Raw genomic sequence first — 18,701 nt, forward strand, 5'->3', positions numbered from 1 at the left:
GAATGTAGAGAGACAGAGGAGGTAAGAAGAGGGAATGAGGTGATGAGAAGGAAAGGGAGAGGAAGAAAATGAAGATGAAGAAGAGGAAGTAAACAGGGAAAGGGGAAAGAGGAAGAACAAAGGAAAGAAGAGGAGAAAGGATGTGATGAGGAGGAGTGAGAAAGAAGAAAGAAGAGGTTGAGAGTCGAGGTAGTGACATGAAAAAGAGGATGAGAGGGAGGTGTAGCAGGAAAGGAGAGGGAAGATGAGATGGAAACGAAAGAGTGGAAGAGGAACAAAAAGAGGAACAGCTGAAAAGAGGAAGACGAAGATGAGGAATGAATGGAAGAAGATTAAATGAAGAGAACATACAGAAAGACGAGGAGGAGGAAAACAAAGAGCGAAGAAGAAAAGAAAGTGAAACAAGGTGTGGAGAGGTGATGATCGAGGGAGGAGGGGGAGGAAGAGGAGGACGAGGAAGAGGAGTGGGAGGAAGAGGAGGAGGGGGAGGAAGAGGAGGAGGAAGAGGAGGAGTGGGAGGAAGAGGAGGAGGAGGAATAATAAACAGAGGACGAGCGAGGCAGACAGAGACAGAGAGAGAGAGAATAATGGAGAAAGCCTGAGAGGGACGAGATAAAGAGAGAATCTATTAGAGAGGATGAGACTGTAACACACACACACACACACACACACACACACACACACACACACACAATAAACACACACACACACACACACACACTCAACGTGACATCCTGCAGGTTGCCAACAGTCGCCACTGCCAAGGTAACGCTTGTTGTCAAAGTAATCCTGATTGACAACCAAGCCTACAGTGTTGCCATGGACAACCACGACACTTAACTACACACACACACGTAAACACACACACATGCACACACACACACATATACACACTCATGCATGAATTCATACAGCGCCCGTCGCTTCGTCTCCTGAGCACCCGAAGACAAATGGAAATGACATCATTTCCTGCTGTAATGTTTGCCATTATGGGCGCGTGTTGACACCACAGAAGAAGAGTGCAGGTGTTTGAATGACACATGTGCACACACACACACACACACACACACACACACACACACACACACACAGATAGAAACACACACCTCATTCAGATTCAGAGATGTGACTGAAGGGGAAACTGTTGAGTCAGGTACTTTTCTGTGTGTGTGTGTGTGTGTGTGTGTGTGTGTGTGTGTGTGTGTGTGTGTGTGTGTGTGTGTGTGTGTGTGTGTGTGTGTGTGTGTGTGTGTGTGTGTGTGTGTGTTAATTTCTATATCATTCTCTCTCACACACACAGAAACACATGCACACACACACATATTGTAGTGGACACACTGATCTCTTTAAGCAACGTCTCAAATTGCAATTCTCCACTTTCACATTGAAAACACTGCAAAGTCTGTGTGTGTGTGTGTGCGTGTGTGTGTGCGTGTGCGCGCGTGTGTGTGTGTGTGTGTGTGTGTGTGTGTGTGTGTGTGCTCTGCAGCTATAGTTTTACACAGGAAGTCAGTAAAGAGGCTGATTCATCATGTTTGGTGTAAAATATGCGACTGATGGAGAAGATGGAGAGGGAGGAGGAGGACTGATCAGATTTCAATTCCACTCAATTCCTGAAGGAAGCGAGGGAGGAGGAGGTGAGGAGGTAGGAGAGGAGGAGGTGAGGATGCAGGAGAGGACGAGGTGAGGATGTAGGAGAGGACGAGGTGAGGACGTAGGAGAGGACGAGGTGAGGATGTAGGAGAGGAGGAGGTGAGGATGTAGGAGAGGAGGAGGTGAGGAGGCAGGAGAGGAGGAGGTGAGGAGGCAGGAGAGGAGGAGGTGAGGATGTAGGAGAGGAGGAGGGGAGGAGGCAGGAGAGGAGGAGGGGAGGAGGCAGGAGAGGAGGAGGTGAGGATGTAGGAGAGGAGGAGGTGAGGAGGCAGGAGAGGAGGAGGTGAGGACAGTTTGTTCACACTCAGCTGATGTGAAATTAAATATCAGACATGGGCCCAGTGAGGCGGTTCTGTTCCTCTGAGCTCGGCTCCGTTTACCTTCAGCTCCTGAGGAGGAGGAAACATAACAAAGACTCCAGAGCAGAAACGATGCTCGACCTCAGTGGTTCCATAGTTCAGAGTCCCTGTGTTTAATTCATGTCGTTCACGGCGGAACAATCACCGGAGCATGAATTCTTCCTCTGTGAGTTCACAGACCATCGGGGAGGCGGGACAGGAAATTGTGTCAAATCATGGCTACGACGTGCTGTGATGATGCTAGCAGTCTTGTGTTTATCCCTGATCCGTGTTCGGTCCGTTGTAGATCCACCATGGCAGTAATAACTAACAGCTCCCATCAGCCTCAGCTGTTCTAAAGAAACGATTGACAACATCCCTTTGACCACTAGCTGCGCATTAGTTAGCATGTTGATATTAGCATTTCACCCGCGCAGCTGCTAGCATGACTGTCGCCTGACGTGTGTGAGCTTTTTATCTGTGTGAGCATGTTAGCATTACAGTAGCAGGATGCTAATCGTGTTGGTATCTTCAGGCCACATGTTGGGTTCTGTGCAGATAAGGTTGTAGGTTCTGAGCCGGGGCCCGGTGCGAGAGGCATAAACATCAAGAGTATTGAGTGTATTTTCAACCTGCTGGTGATTTTAGATGAAAAGCACCACAGTCGGTATTTTTCACTCTCTGGGTTTCATGAATTTAATGCAAATCCATTTAATAGCGGTTGAGATATTTTGCTCAGGGCAATCACCTCCATCTGCACTGACACATTCTGCAGCGCGGCTCAAAAAGATCAGGTAAGTCAGAAGTGACATCTTCAGATTTATGAAGACCTCAGTTAGCCTCCTCCTCCTCCTCCTCCTCCTCCTCCTGTGAGAGCGTTTGTGCGTGGGGGTTAAAACGCTCCGAGAATGAATGAATTTATTAAGTTGCTTCAGTCGCCGGCCATGTGAGATGGGTAACCCTCTGACACACACGCCGCAGAGTGAGTATTGATCTGAAACATCTCATCTCAACAAATGGACCGCTCCGTCGGCACGAGAGAGAGGAGGAGAGAGAGGAGGAGAGAGAGGAGGAGAGAGGAGGAGAGAGAGGAGGAGAGAGGAGGAGAGAGAGGAGGAGAGAGAGGAGGAGAGAGAGGAGGAGAGAGGAGGAGGGAGAGGAGGAGAGAGAGGAGGAGTGAGAGGAGGAGAGACGAGGAGCGAGTGGAGGAGAGAGGAGGAGAGAGAGGAGGAGGAGAGAGAGGAGGAGAGAGAGGAGGAGAGAGGAGGAGAGAGAGGAGAGAGGAGGAGAGAGGAGAGAGGAGGAGAGAGAGGAGGAGAGAGAGGAGGAGAGAGGAGGAGAGAGGAGGAGAGAGAGGAGGAGGGAGAGGAGGAGAGAGAGGAGGAGGGAGAGGAGGAGAGAGGAGGAGGAGAGAGGAGAGGAGGAGAGAGAGGAGGAGAGAGAGGAGGAGAGAGGAGAGGAGGAGAGAGAGGAGGAGAGAGAGGAGGAGGAGGAGGAGGAGGAGGAGAGAGAGGAGGAGAGAGGAGGAGAGAGAGGAGGAGAGAGGAGGAGCGGGAGGAGGAGAGAGGAGGAGAGAGAGGAGAGAGGAGGAGAGAGGAGAGAGGAGGAGAGAGTGGAGGAGAGTGGTGTAGAGAGGTGGCGAGAGAGGAGTAGGGAGAGGAGGAGAGAGAGGAGGAGAGAGAGGAGGAGAGAGGAAGAGAGAGAGGAGGAGAGAGAGGAGATAGGAGAGAGAGGTGGAGAGTGGAGAGTGAGGAGGAGAGAGGGGGAAGAGGAGGAGAGAGGAGAGAGAGGAGGAGAGAGGAGAGAGAGGAGGAGAGAGAGGAGGAGAGAGGAGGAGAGAGAGGAGAGAGGAGGAGAGGAGGAGAGGAGGAGGAGAGGAGGAGAGAGAGGAGGAGAGAGGAGAGAGGAGAGGAGGAGAGAGAGGAGGAGAGAGGAGGAGAGGAGGAGGAGAGGAGGAGAGAGAGAGGAGGAGAGAGAGGAGGAGAGAGGAGGAGAGAGGAGGAGAGAGGAGGAGCGGGAGGAGGAGAGAGGAGGAGAGAGAGGAGGAGAGAGGAGGAGAGAGGAGGAGAGAGAGGAGGAGGGAGAGGAGGAGAGAGAGGAGGAGAGAGAGGAGGAGAGAGGAGGAGAGAGAGGAGGAGAGAGGAGGGGAGAGGAGAGGAGGAGGAGAGAGGAGGAGAGAGGAGGAGAGAGAGAGGAGGAGCAGGAGGAGGAGAGAGAGGAGGAGAGAGGAGGAGAGAGAGGAGAGAGAGGAGGAGAGAGAGGAGGAGAGAGGAGGAGAGAGAGGAGGAGCGGGAGGAGGAGAGAGGAGGAGAGAGGAGGAGAGAGAGGAGGAGAGAGAGGAGGAGAGAGAGGAGAGGGCGGAGGAGAGAGGAGGAGAGAGAGGAGGTGAGAGAGAGGAGGAGAGAGAGGAGGAGAGAGAGGAGGAGAGAGGAGGAGCGGGAGGAGGAGAGAGAGGAGGAGAGAGGAGGAGAGAGAGGAGGAGAGAGGAGGAGAGAGAGGAGGAGAGAGGAGGAGAGAGGAGGAGAGAGAGGAGAGAGGAGGAGAGAGAGGAGGTATATCCGTCCACCAATCAGCATGCGTCTTGCCTCCATCAGTATGTAGAATCGGGCCTAACCTTCACTAACATCTGCCTCTCTCGTTAACACTCCTCGTCAAACCCAGCCTCGTTAGCTGGCGTACCATTCCTCGTTAACTGTAATTCGTCTCCTCGTTAAAAAACGGAGCACTGCAAAAAAAAAGAAAAAAGCGTCTGTCTAATGAAGAAGTTCCTCGCAGGATGTGAGCGGCAGAAAACAGCCCTTTCTGCTTGGGTGTTTTCGGGTCTCGCTTAGAAGTCTGGGCTTCAGGAATGTTCTGCATCAAAGCAGAGAAAAGGAACCGGCACTCACAGAAGCTCACAGCTGGAGCGCTTCATCAGACGCGAGGGCTTCTGCTTTAATTGCACAAACACGGCAACAATCGCCGAGCAGACGGTCCGCAAGTGCAAAAGACTGCGTGGGCGTCTCGGAGAGCACCTGCTGCTCCGCCTCATGACTGCAGCAGAATAAAGAGCAAACAGAACCGGTGAGGTGGAACGTAGATCACAAGGTGTGGGGGATTATCAAAGGGCAACACGCCTCCAGAAGAAGCTGCCTGGAGTCTGATGAATTGCATCAAGTTGCATTGTGGGTAATGTAGAAGCTCTGGTCTAGCATTGCGGTCCTATGGACTTATTATGAAAACAGACGATCCAAAGTGATACAGCAGAACCAGAGATATCAGCCCTTTTATCCACATGTTCTTCTTCCCTTTTTAAAAGCTGGGGACTACATTACCCACAATGCAACTGAGCCACAATCACAGGAGGTAATTTATAAGATTATAGAAGCTTCTGGAGCCACAGAAACGTTTATGATACTGTACTTTTTTTTCAGTTGTCAACACACCAACTTGGTGGAGATGGTGATGGTGTTTCAGAGAGACGAGAGTGCGTCCAAGCCAGAGACCGCTGTTCAAGACCGTGTTTCAACATTTGGAAGTCTCAGACATCACAACAGTTTCATTTTCAAAGCAACAAATCAAAATATTATCAGTACAAACAGCAGCTGGTGTGTCAGTGGCTCAGGAGAGCTGCTGTTTATGAAATCACTCACTGGCAGCTCGTAACTGGTCAAGTGAGCTGTCAATCAATAGTTAAGAGGACGGCAGCCATCTTGGGGATCTGGATTTGCTTTCAAATAGTTTTTTTGATCGTTAGTGGCATGAAAATCATCCACAATCTCAATCTAGTCAAATAAAATAATTTAAAAAATAACACAACACTGGATTTGATCAAATGTATACTTGTCACATCACAGTCACATTACATGTATATGAGGGGAAGGCGAGATGCCTGCCAAGCCAGACACCACTGTTCAAGACAGTGTTTCAACATTTGGAAGTATAACCCTGTGTTTTCAAAGAGATGTCAGGTATGTTAAGCCTAACTGTCATATTTTTTTTTATTTTATAAACCTAACCAGGCTGTAAAACACAGTGATTGTCACAACATTGAATTAAAAAATGAACCTAAAGAAGCAACGTAATCACCAGTTATTCCTGTGACTGGACCAACAGCAGCGAAACAGCTCACTGCTTTATTATCGTACGCCTCAACATGTCGGTATCTTCTTCTTCAAAACCTTCACAGCAGCCTCAACTCCCCCCAGAAAGACCAGGAGAATAAAGTAACTGTCACTTTACGCTTCCTGCCAGACCTCCTACAGTCCTCTACACATTATCAGAGTACTGATGTTTTCATCCAGGTGTGATGTTTGGTGTCAGGTGACCAGCAGACAGCAGGTCAGTGGACTGTGTGCAGACGCTGCTGTAGAGACGTGTCAGGCTGGTCTCACTGGAAACCACCGCAGCAGCTCGGTTTCACCTCATTTGCATAAAGATCAACACGAAACTCAAACAGTGAGACTGTGTGTGTGTGTGTGTGTGTGTGTGTGTGTGTGTGTGTGTGTGTGTGTGTGTGTGTGTGTGTGCCTGCCTATGCTAATTAATTCCCTCCTCACAGCATTTAAGTGTTTAAGTCCAGCCTGGGGTTTATAGTAACTCTGGATATTAAACTAATCTATGTGTGTGTGTGTGTGTGTGTGTGTGTGTTAGCATTAGCCACACAGCTGCATCATGTTAATCCTTAAGCTAACAGTGAGCTTTGTACACACACACACACACAGCAGCGTATGGTATGGACAGCTGAAGCCTCTCGACGTTTGAATCCCACATTTTGTGTCTGAATGAAATCATTTAAAATAAATAATCAGCTGTGATTTTTTTCCACTACGGGTCTTTTCTGCTCAGCTGTTTAGTCACCAGATTAACATATTTATGAAGCCAGACTAGCACCTTTAAACAGTCTTAGTCATCTCTCCTCATGATGTGTCTGGAAACATCCATCTCTCTTATTCCAGCAGTTTATTTTAATGATTCTCACCCACTTTCTCAGCAATAATGTCAGATTCTTTGTCACGCTCACATCTCAAAACAGAGTTAACACTCATGTTGTTATCAAGTTCCTCAAGTAACAGTTTAAATTAGCGTACACATATGAACCATTGATTAGGTCAGATCTATCAGAAATGTTTGAACTCTCTTAACCTGTTTCTTAACACGCTGTTTCAAATAAGCATTCACCACACTATCACCAGACTCCCTTAACAAATCGCTTGATTTTAAGCATTGTTGCATGAGATGGAACGTGGGAAAAAATGTGTGAAATTACTGTGACAAATTCTGAATCACCAGTTCCTTCTTGTAAATTCGGCATTAAATACAAAACATAAAGTTGCTTGTTTCCTTATATAAAGTGTCAGTTTGTAGCAGCCAGTCTGCTTCTGCGTCTTACCTGCCAACATTTAGCAGCTGTTTTGAACACACTGTTGACGATTATTTAGACAAACTATATGGAGAAATTCACCAGACTCCCTTTAAAAAACTCTGAATTTAGTGAGTTGTTGAGCTAGGAGACACTTTATCAACTTAATGAAACACTATCTCTGATAAATTATTAATCATTTTAGCCTCATTGTTAATTCTGCAAATGTTCTACATGAAGTTCTTTCTTTGTGTAAAATCCATTGACCAAAACCTGCATATGTATGAGCCTTAGAGTTATTTAGACTTTAGTTACATGAAAAAAGTCCATATTTATTACGTGTATTTAAAGGAGAATGAATTACATTTACCTTACAATAAACACAACAACATCCTTTTGCTATCAATATCAATCAATTAGGAGGTTACTGAGGGAAATCTAATAGCCAATTGTGCTTAATAATGACTAATAAAGAGACAATACTAATATGTATGCCAGTAAGCAACTCTTAATGATTAATACGTGTTCCCTGAGATAAAATGTTGCTTTTTTTAAACACTTTCCTCTATAAATCTGTGTTCCTCTCCAGCGGGATGTTGAAGGAATCAGATTAGAGCGAGAATGTCGGCAGTAACCAGGTTTCTGTCTGCAGCAGCATTACACTTTAACTAACAGGTTGTTGTGCTGTGATCAAGCTCTGCTGGTCCATCAGCTGCCGTATTGATCCGATATTGATCAAAACAGCAGCTAACAGTGAATATGGGAGCACTTCTGCTGGTTTACAGAGACTAAAGCTGACCGGTGAGGAGTTACAGCAAAGTGGTCTGTTAAAGTGTTTAAGAGTCTCCATGTCCAGTCAGATAATATCTTTTTATTCACCTCTCTGGACAACATTTATGTCAAAATACACAAATACTAAACACAACCTCATCACCGGAATCAAAGTTGGCAGTTAACTTTTCCTTCACATTTCTTTTTGTTGCAACTTTACTTTTCTTTACCATTAAATTATAGATTGTAGGCCTTGTTATAGTTAGTAGAAGATCATGTTATGGCATAAAAATAAGTAATAATTCACAGACAGGAGACTCTGCTGCCTCCCCTCTCAGACTCACGGTGACTCTATTGTTGGCGAATGGCCGAGTTAAACATCATTTCACATTATTCTTCTGCTTCTAATGTTGTTTTTAAACAAAACCTTCCATCAAGTTTGAATGTAAAAGCAGGTTATTATGACCCATATGTATATTTCTTGTTAAACGATGACCTCTAGTGGACGTAGTCATTATTACGGCAGCAGAGGAGGAAGTCAGATGATGAATCAGTACAAACAGCGAGTTTGACAGGAACGGATGTTTGGTCAACATGCACAGAACATTCAGCAGCTGACTGTTGGTGTACGTCATGTAAATAAAGTAAGGACGATTTGAACTGAAATCATATAAGTAACGTAGTGAATCTAACTAAAACTAAGTGTTTCTTTTGCCTGAACACAACCCAACTGCAACCACATGATTAAGACAGTGAATCTGATGTTTTGTGAATCACCGTCACTCAATTATTCGGTCGTTTATGTGTCAGGATGTGCTGGAATTATGTTAAAGCTTTAAAGAGTCCAATTTGATTTGATTTTCTCATTCCGAAGTCGTCAAATATCGACACTATTGACAAGGCATCGGTATTTTTACAGATCGGGATGACAGTTTATTAACGATCCAACAGGTTGGAGGTTTAAACTCGACCATCTGAAAGAGGTTTTGTGATCAGAATCATGTACACGATGTCAACACCAAGCTAAATCCATCAGAAGTGTCCTAAATGTGGCTTCGACATCACAAGCAGTCTGAAGAAATCTACAGATGATCTTGAATGTGATAATAAAACTCAGGAAAGGTCAACTGAATAGTTCCCTTTAAATAAATGTCAGGACACGATGTGGTTTGTCAGAGCGTCTTGTTGTTGTTGTTATCAGTCATCTCAGTCAAACAGCAGCGTCCTGCTCTGCTCATCGACCCGTCAGAAGCATCGCTCTCCGACTCACTACAGTCTGATAACATCTGTTTGTTGGAGGATTTACTGTCTGCACAACAGAACCACGCCACCGCTTTTGACAGAAACACCTTTGAAAGCCACAGAAATACTGTTGTTATAAGTCAGTTTAGCAGAGCTGGACCGATGATGGTCATGAGGAGATGGATCTGTGACCGTGCTGATCGTGGTTGAATTGTTCTTCACGAAAAACAACAAAAGTTTCCAGCTCAGAACATCCTGTTCACTGTTAATCATTCAACATTTCAGGATCATATTAGTTCGTTCATGACACTGCTGACTCGGCGGGGGCGGCTGTGGATCAGAGGGGAGAACCAGCGTCTTGTTATTGGAAGGTCACTGGTTCGATTCCTCTGGTTGACGTGCCCCTGGGCAAGATACTGAACCTCCAACTGCTCCTGATGTTCTGATCAGCAACCCTGCACGTCAATTCAGACTAAAGCATCTGCTAAATGTAATGTCTATTTCTAAACAGATGTCTTAATCTGCAAGAAAGTTTGGATGCTAGAGTCAAAACATGCGATCATGCATGTTTTATATTTACACATTGTTCTACATCGTTACTTTAAGATGTGTTTTCACTTCACTGTTCTGGTTTGTGACCTCTCCAACTGTTTTTAAGTCATCAGGTCAAAGGCTCATGAAGTCAAACGTTCGTTTCTGATGCACTTTATTGCTGGCAGTCTTCCTCCGACGCCCTTCCAGTGCATTTGCATCTAATGCAGCGTGTAATCCGTCACAATCGTACCTCATTGAATCAGCCTCACTGTTTACTGTTCGCCCTCCTGCAGCCGGATTAAGTTACTGCTGATGTTAACACAACGTCGTACAGCTGCTTCTCCACACAACTTTATTTTTTTTTGCTTTAACTCCTCATTCTGAAGTAAATACAATAAAAAGTGACACCGTCCACATGTAGATTAGTTCCCATTCAATAAGAAGTTCAGCTGAAACGTCATTTATACCGAAACTAAAACACATTAACAGCACCGAGCAGCGACAACAAGAGAAGCAAATATGATGCCTGTCCACAGATTGGTGTTAGTGACTGTAGTATTTCATGCAAACAGTATAAGAAGCCATATAAAAGCTGAGACGGAGATTCTGACGCGAATAGATCTCGACTAAAGTCTCTCTAACGTTGCTTTGCTACATTTTACTGTTTTAACCTTCTTATTTATTTCCTTTTTCATATTACTTTCATGTTTGTGTGTCCTTGTGTTTATTCTGAAATACTGTCTTCTTGAACTTCCTGCTTTTGCTTGCTTGTCAAAGCTGTTTTACGAGGTGCTGTATCCAAAATAAAGCAAAGTTTTGTTGGAGGGAAATCAAATATTTATTGTGTAAGTAACTAAGTGTTTCTTTACTCTGAACCAGTGAGATCTGCTGATTCTTAATCTCAAGCGTCGACCTTGTAGTTACAGAGATTTCTGTTCATGTTGGTAAAGTAACTTTCACAGAATTCTGCCGTTTTGAGGCGAGTTCTTGTCAGATTTTAAAAAACTACGACACTCATATGATTGTATTTCATCTGACCCTCCACAGCTTCCAGCCAATCAAAAGCTTGTGAACACCCGGAGTGTAATACAGAGGAAATACTGCATGTTTAATGACCTCAGGATTCAAAGTTTTTTAGTCTGAGAGAGTCCTTATATGGTCGTGGCTTTGTTCCCCTCCATCCAATCACAAGCAAGATTTCATCCTGATTTCATCAATTAAATATGACTTTGTGTTTCTGCAATAATTGGAACAGACGTAGATAAAATGTTCTGTCCCTGTGGTATCACACACACACACACACACACACACACACACACACACACACACTCACACTCACACACACACAAAGTGAAATAATAAATGTATCAGCACACAGTCTGTTTCCCATCAGCACCGTGGGGAAGAAATCTGATGTGGAAACAACTCTGCAGCAGAGGCTTATGGGAAATTCATAAGGATAGTGAGTGGTCTGTGTGTGTGTGTGTGTGTGTGTTTGTGTGTGTGGTTTGATATGTTTAACACACACTCACACATGCGCACACACACACTGTGAGTGGCGTGTGTGAGTTAATCAATGTCGTGGATGTGAAGCGCTGACCTTTTCTAGTTGAACCACCTGCTGCTGCAGGAAAAATTAGTGTGTTTCACTGTGTGTGTGTGTGTGTGTGTGTGTGTGTGTGTGTACCGTCTCTCTCTCTGCAGGGTGTATGAGCTCCTGAAGAAGCCCAGCAGCTCGTCCTCGATGGCGGCGTCGAAGCTCATGTTCAGCCTGTAAACCCTCATCGGCTTCAGTTCGCGGTGCAGCACCACCACGTACATCTGATTGGCCGGGTAGGGGAAGTGGCGGTGAATGCGCATGACTCCGCCCCCTGGCCTGTTGGCTTGGCGGCCACCGGCGCTGCCTTCTGCTGTGACGGACACCCGGTCCACCTGAAGGAGGAAGGACAGGAAGCAGGATGATGAACGAACCTCAGCCTCACTTGGACCTGAAATATTAAAATAATCAGCTTTGCAAATGAGGAGGGGAATCATTTGCTCTCGAGGGTTCAGACATTTGCTTTTATTAGTAATGAAAAATGTAGCTTTTTAAAGATGTATGATCAGGGTTAAGAGCTACTTCAGATCATCAACTTATGTTTGCTGTTCTTTCACTGAGACTTATCAAATGCAAACTGCTGCACACGATCAGCTACAATTATTTACTGCTGCTGCTGACGAACCGCCTCCATTTGCAGGCTCGAGTCCAACATCCCCAGCATGAAACTGATCATTGTCACGCACCAATCTCTGCTTTTTCTGAGTATGTTGCCCGGGGAGTGACAAAAATCAACTCGGGGAATCTCGCAATTCGAATTTGTACCCATTTAAACTGCAGGACGTAACGTTTGCAAACACTGTTGATGTTGCTGATGTCATATCAGAAGCCCCGCCTCCACCCCAGCATCTGGCTTCATGTCGCCTGTCAACACTATCAAAACCAACATGGTATCGAATGACATTATAACAGCCAACAACCGCATTAAACAGAAGAGGCTGCATCACATTCGGTGTGTTTGCAGGAGGGATGTAACTCCAGAGAGATTCTTCTTCTTCTGTGTTTCTTGTGTGACTGAAAGTAGGTGGAAGCTGTAGAAGTGAGGATCGATCTTGGATGGATTCATTCGAATAAATACAGGTTCACACAGATAAAAAACACATTCAAAATAGCCAAAATGTCTCAAAAATACTTGATTGGACCACCAAAGTAAAGTATATGTGTGGTAAACACTGACTTTAGATAAAATAATAGATCTAACTATGACAAAGCATTACGCAGTCTCAACAGCTGCTGAAGGTAGAAAGCTGAACATTCGGCTTCAGTTGCAGTCTGAAGGCTTCACTGTGAACAGCGCCCTCTGTTGTTCAGGTCGTCCAACAATCAACAGAGTGAAACGTTGCCCTTCAAAGTAAGAGATTTGCAGCACTCTCAGCACCTTTACAGTTTGTTTGATGAAAGCCGTTGCCAGGCAACACCTGATTTGCTGCGAGCTGCAATTTGAAACGCTGGACTCGACCGCGGTGACGTGACCGGGTCCACGCCGCAGGCGGCTCCGAAGAGTTCAAAAGAAGCAAAGCGTGTCTGACAGCTGAAATGAAGCAAGCAAGACAGACAGAACGAACATCTGCCCGTTTACCAAAGTTCATCCATATTTAATTCTGAGGCTGCAGAGTCAAACTGACCACGATGATGATGATGATGATGATGATGGCGACGATGAAGCAGCACCGGCAGACTGTGAGTGAAGAGCAGCAAAACCCTCGCAGGTGTTTTCACTTATCCTCACTGATTAGACCGGAGCTTATAATGAAGATGGTGGAGATTTGCAGGTAATTAAATGCAGTGTCGCCAAACTCGCTGCACTCAAAGAAATCACGGAGGTTCGAGTCCTCTCACCAGACAGCGGCAACAGGAAGAGAGGAAAATGTCAGTAAAGACAGAAGCTGTGGTGTTTGGGATGGAAAAGCAGAATTACATTTCATTTCTTCTACTCTTTGAGCTCAGAACCATCAGAATCTCGGGCCAAAGTCGACTCATTTAACCCTCATTTGAATGGATGAGTCGACTGTCATTGTGGAAAACTAACTTTCTTTTCAAGCCCAACTCTGATCTTTGAGCTGCTGAACTTCAGAATGTCCTGACAGTGCAGCTCTTCAACAGAAAGCGTCCAGACTGAGGAGATGTGGACTCGCGTCTGTCTGACGACTCGTAACCCGACTCAACCGAAAATAAATGACTCGAGACTCGACACGATGAGAGAAATCCACACCAGCACTCACAAACATCGTTAATCAGAAACGGAGAGGATCAAACTATCCCTCCGAGATGAGCAGCAGTGCCTGATGGGAAGACGCCCGGCAACAATGAGAACCATTAGGTCTCTATCAGCAGCCCTCGGCCAATCAAACGCCGGGTGTGTGTGTCTGTATCTGTTTCTGTGAGTGTGTGTCCGCTCTTTGATGAATGAAGTGATCAATACGAACAGAGAGCCTGCTGACACAGAGAGGAAACATCGGGGATTAAAAGGATGTTTTTTCACGGTTTTCTGGCGAGTCAGCGAACGCATCGCCACGCTCCGTGACGCCTTCAAATGTTCCTCCCAACCAAAATGCCTTTTTTTTAATTGTTTGTTTGCTGGTTTGACTTCTGGGCTGATCTGATCCCTGTCAGACATTTAAACATGCAGCTGTTTGAATATTCTGTCTTTTTTTTTGGGATCACATCTCTCTGGTCAGTGATGCGACCCTGGGCTTGACCTTCAAACACCAATGAGGTCGCTGCAAGTTCATCTTTCCTGTAACCAATCGCTGCTCAGGAAGAAGGAAATCACTGTAAGAACTGGTGATAGCTCGGCGGAGGATTTGTAGCTTCTCTAATAAATCATGCACATGTAAAAAAAAAAAACCTCGATGATGCTTTTAGCACTTTTCCACTTCGGTTTTGTCGAATGCTGAATTCATTCTGGACTCCAGACGTTCCTTCGACTCGGAGAATAAAGCACTTTGTGCAGCAGGAAGTATTTTCTCCGTCCTCTTTTCTACCAGCAGGTTGTATTTTTATCCACATTTGTGTTTTTGGCCTTATCGCACCCTGACAATTTTCTTTTAATAATGTATCGACTCTGAGGGAACCTTAGGAGACCTGTCTGGCGCCCAACAACACCTCTTAATTCACAGCGTGCTCGCATGCAAACAAAAAAGAAGGCTGCAGGGTTTTTAATTGGCCTCTGCCCAAAAATAGACAGATTTATCCTTCTCGCACATTAGTCGAGATGACCGGCCTGAAAAATCACGTTACTCGGGCGTTTCTCTGAGGCTTTCTCTCACCGCACACGTCTCGGGGAAATTCGGCTGAAACTGCAACTTTGATGGTTAATTAGCCTCGTTAAGGAAATCTCTGAGGCCAAATCTGGAAATAAACATTCTTTGTTAGAGAGCGGCGTTTGTTTTTCCAGCACACAGAGCAGACCTGGATGCAAACGAGCCGTTGTTTGGAGAGAATCATCAGGAAACTATGTACATCCACAGGCGGCGAGGCACCTGCCGTCTCCGTCTGTGTGTTACGGTACGGACATCTGATTGGACGACAGAGGGGACGGAGGCGGGGTTTGGAGCAGGTGCAACAGACTCATTGGTCATTGCTGACAGAATTCTCTCCAGGTGATATATCCACTACAGCTACAACACCAGCGCTTCGCCCTCTGCACAACACAGTTTGTCTAAAAATAAACCCTTCGCTTCTGTGCCGGGTGCTCAGGAGTCGGCCGGCGTCGTGAAATAATTATATTCAGTACGTGAGCATCGCCTGCAAACATTAATTTTTCAATACATGTGCACTTTCTGATCTGAGCCGGTCACAATGGCAGAATTTTAAAGTTTGATACGATACTAGAAATAGAATAAAAAACGATACCACAGCAAAAAGAAAAAACAAGTCTGAGGCTCAAAAAATAAAATAATTTCTTCCTTTTTTCTTTTTTTTTTTTCCTTGACACAGAAAAGTCACTGAAGCCATTCACACATTCTTGAATCTGGTTTGGTTTCAGGGGCTGGACGGGTCGTCAACAGGACTTTTCCTCCGACCAAATTCAAGTCCTGTTTGAGAGTCAAGAGATACGTTACATGACGACTAAATATGATGATTTAAAGGGTCATCACGTCGTTTTTGGGGAACAAAATTCAACCCAGATTTTTAATATTTACGATATAAATGAGCCAATAATAAAGCCTTTTTTCCTTAAGTGAGTAAACAAACTGTTCTCAGAGGGACATAAGGTCCAAGAACACTGTTTGAAGCTAGGAAGGTGGCAGGGTCCGCCACATATAAACAAAGTAAAACAGTATAAAATGCGTCCTTTAAGAGTTCATTTAAAATCAACCAGCGACGATCTTTCTCGTCTTCAGACTGCTCCTTTAAACTCAAAGTATGATCATTTCCCAAAACACTTTATCCTCATCAAATGTAATCATATGTTATAAAATGTAAACTGTTTCTCAACAAGCTTTATTTTGAAAGTCTAACCAGACATTGATGCTAACTTGACTGTGGCGCCCGTCACCTGACAATCTGTCAGTTTTACTTTGACCTGTGAATTATCATCATGAAGATGCTTCATCACTCTTTGGTCTTTACTGTCTTTGTGCTTTATTTTGTTATGTTATCTGGAAACTGCTGTGTTTTATGTAATCTGCTTGTAAATCAACGTTTGTTATTTTTAAACGGGCTCTCAAAATAAGCTTGTGTTGGTATATTCATGATTCTCAGAGGACGACCGTCGAGCCCTCAGACTTTGATGCTGACCTCGAGCCAAACCTTCCGTGTTTACAAGAGATACGAACATCAAATGTGGAGATTCATATTTAATGTAATGAGTACACTGATGCTCACTATGGGGTCAGATCTGAGAGACTTATTATTTGTGTTTCCAGTGAACTGCTGGTGATGTGCTGCGCTCTGTTTGGACAAAAAAAAACACCCACTCATGCACGCTAATATCTGGCTTTTGTCCTTAATGGGAGAGGGTACAATAAGCATTCACTCTCGGGTCAAAAAACTGTGGATTATATTTATCAGCTCCGCCTCTGATCGGCGATCAAACGAGCCAATTTTCACCCCTTTTTGCGACGCTTTGATGCGCATTGGAGTTCAGGATATGTTCGCATCCAGTTTGAAAGAGAGACTGAAGGAAAAGATATAAAAAACAAACCACAGAAACATTTTCACTGGACTCTGTGCTGCATTTCTACTGTTCCCTGTTTATTGGCACAAAGCTGCCAAGCCAGTGACCACAGTTCAGGACTGCGTTTCAGTATTTAATGGCATGAAACGACAGGGTATCACTGCGGAACTCGAAATGTTACGAGACTCTAACTCAAACTAAAAGTCACTGCAAACAGCCGTTAAGATAATTGAGGATCACGACATCGATCCGTACCTCGAGGCGGTCGGTGTGCAGCACGATGAACCTGGTGGCGTTGACGCACTCCAGCTCGACGCTGACCTCTCCGGAGAAGGTGAAGTTGTCCATGTAGACGGCGAGCTGCAGGTCGTAGTGCCGCGGCCTCAGGGAACCCGGCAGCCGGGAGTTCCTCCACGGCTGGACCCCCTCCTCGTCCGCCCTCTCGCCCGTCCTCTCGCCTTTGCTGCCATTCAGCTTCGCCGACCCTCCGCCGCCCCTCGACCCGGACTCCCCAGCAGCTCCGTCGCGATCTCGTCCGGCGCATTCCTCGAAGCGGACGCTGAGCACCACAGCCACCGCCGTGACTATGATGAGGGTGAGGATGGACAGAGCGAAGCCCAGCACCATCCGTTTGTGCACCGTGATGTGGCGCTCTGTGGTTCGAGGCCGGACCACCACCGACTCGGCCCACTGGTCGGAGAGGCCTCGGCCATTCCGCATGGCGCCGGGGCTGCTGTCGTTCAGACCCATTTAGCTGAAAGTGTCACTCTGACGGCAAAGAAAAGTCCTCGAGGTTCAGGGTCAGAAACGCTTCAGAGAGCCACTCATTTATGCTCAGATCGGATTCACTCCTGTGTTCTGGATCGGTCCGAAAGGTTCCTGCCCGCAGTCCGTCGAGCCTCCAGCAGTCGTATCTCTGAAAACACCTGAACTCTGACCTGAACCGGTGTGAACGTCCTTCAGCTCTCAGAGTCGAGATGGAAAATCAACACCGCGGCACGTCTTACATTTCAGCCAACACAACTGACTAACCAGGAAGAATGAGAATGTCGTGTGCGCTTTGGTTTTGCGGTGAGGAAGAAAAAAAAAATCAATGCTGCGTGGCTCGATATCAAGTTCTAGAGGAGGAGGAGGAGGAGGAGGAGGTGGAGGAGGAGGTATACTGTTGAGGATGTGGATGTACAGTGAGCGTACCATCCATAAAGTTTCACCGGGGAATCAGCTGGATGAGATGAACTCAGAGAGACGCGTCGGACTGTGAATCAAGCCTCGTTAAAGCCGGATTAATCACAGATTATGTGTTAAAATCCACATTTTCATCACTTTAAGACAGAGATCCTAAACAAAAAGCGTAAAAAAAAACCATCACAGGAGATTTAAAAGCGGCAGGTTGTCGTCCCCGGGTCGTGATAAAGTTAATTTCTTCGGAGTTAAAGCTCTTCCACGCCGGCTATGAAGCATAAATGCAGCCCTACAGGACTATTATGGGATTATTATGATGATTCAGAGGGAGAGGAAAATGCCTTACAGGACATTAAGGTCAGTGTGAGGAGCCTCGGGTGAACAACAAGAAGATTATTTTGATTACACTTCACTTTTACAGTCGGGGGAGAAGATGAGTTCACAACTCAGGAGCCAATATTTTAGACTATGTTTTCATTTTTGTGGTAAAATTCAAATCTGGGCTCAAATTGTTCATCTTTTTCCGACAATTCTGTCGCAAAAATGTAACTAATTAACCACACATGTCTGTTTTCAGTTGGTTTGACATGAAGTTAAGCAGTTTACAGTTGGAACCTGAGGACACGCGTCTCTGTTTGGACCTTAAAGTGATTTTACTGCCTTTTCAGAACCGTTTTAGTTGATTTATCTCCGCAGAGCAGATGTGCACTGAGGCTAATAACTCTCTCTCTCTGCAGTCTGAACCTGCCTCTCTCGTCCCGGGTCCCTCTTGAGGGGGTTAAGTGGATAATTTACGGCCGGCACGTGGGTTGATCCCGCTCCGGACCCCCTGAGCGTCACGGCTCGCGGTGGCTGATGGATGAAAAATGGATTAAAATTGATTGATACTCCGGAATTGTATTGATCTTAAAGAGGACGCAA

At 45.6% G+C, this 18,701-nt stretch overlaps 1 protein-coding gene across 2 annotated transcripts in view; it reads right to left on the minus strand.

The window, feature by feature from the left end:
* Positions 1-17,354, minus strand: part of trhde.2 (thyrotropin releasing hormone degrading enzyme, tandem duplicate 2) — a 180,046-nt gene extending 162,692 nt beyond the window's left edge. Inside the window, exons 1-2 of one of the 2 annotated variants that reach the window (XM_037121441.1) lie at positions 16,854-17,348; positions 11,567-11,811 (exon numbers count right to left, since the gene is read on the minus strand). In XM_037121441.1, the coding sequence (XP_036977336.1) occupies positions 11,567-11,811; positions 16,854-17,348 (740 nt within the window). Of the gene's footprint in view, positions 1-11,566; positions 11,812-16,853 lie in introns of both variants that reach the window. The other variant, XM_037121443.1, reaches the window with a different exon arrangement.
* Positions 17,355-18,701: the final 1,347 nt, after the last annotated feature.

Source organism: Acanthopagrus latus, chromosome 14 (genome assembly GCF_904848185.1).
Source record: "Acanthopagrus latus isolate v.2019 chromosome 14, fAcaLat1.1, whole genome shotgun sequence".
In the NCBI taxonomy this organism is placed as follows: Eukaryota; Metazoa; Chordata; class Actinopteri; order Spariformes; family Sparidae; genus Acanthopagrus; species Acanthopagrus latus.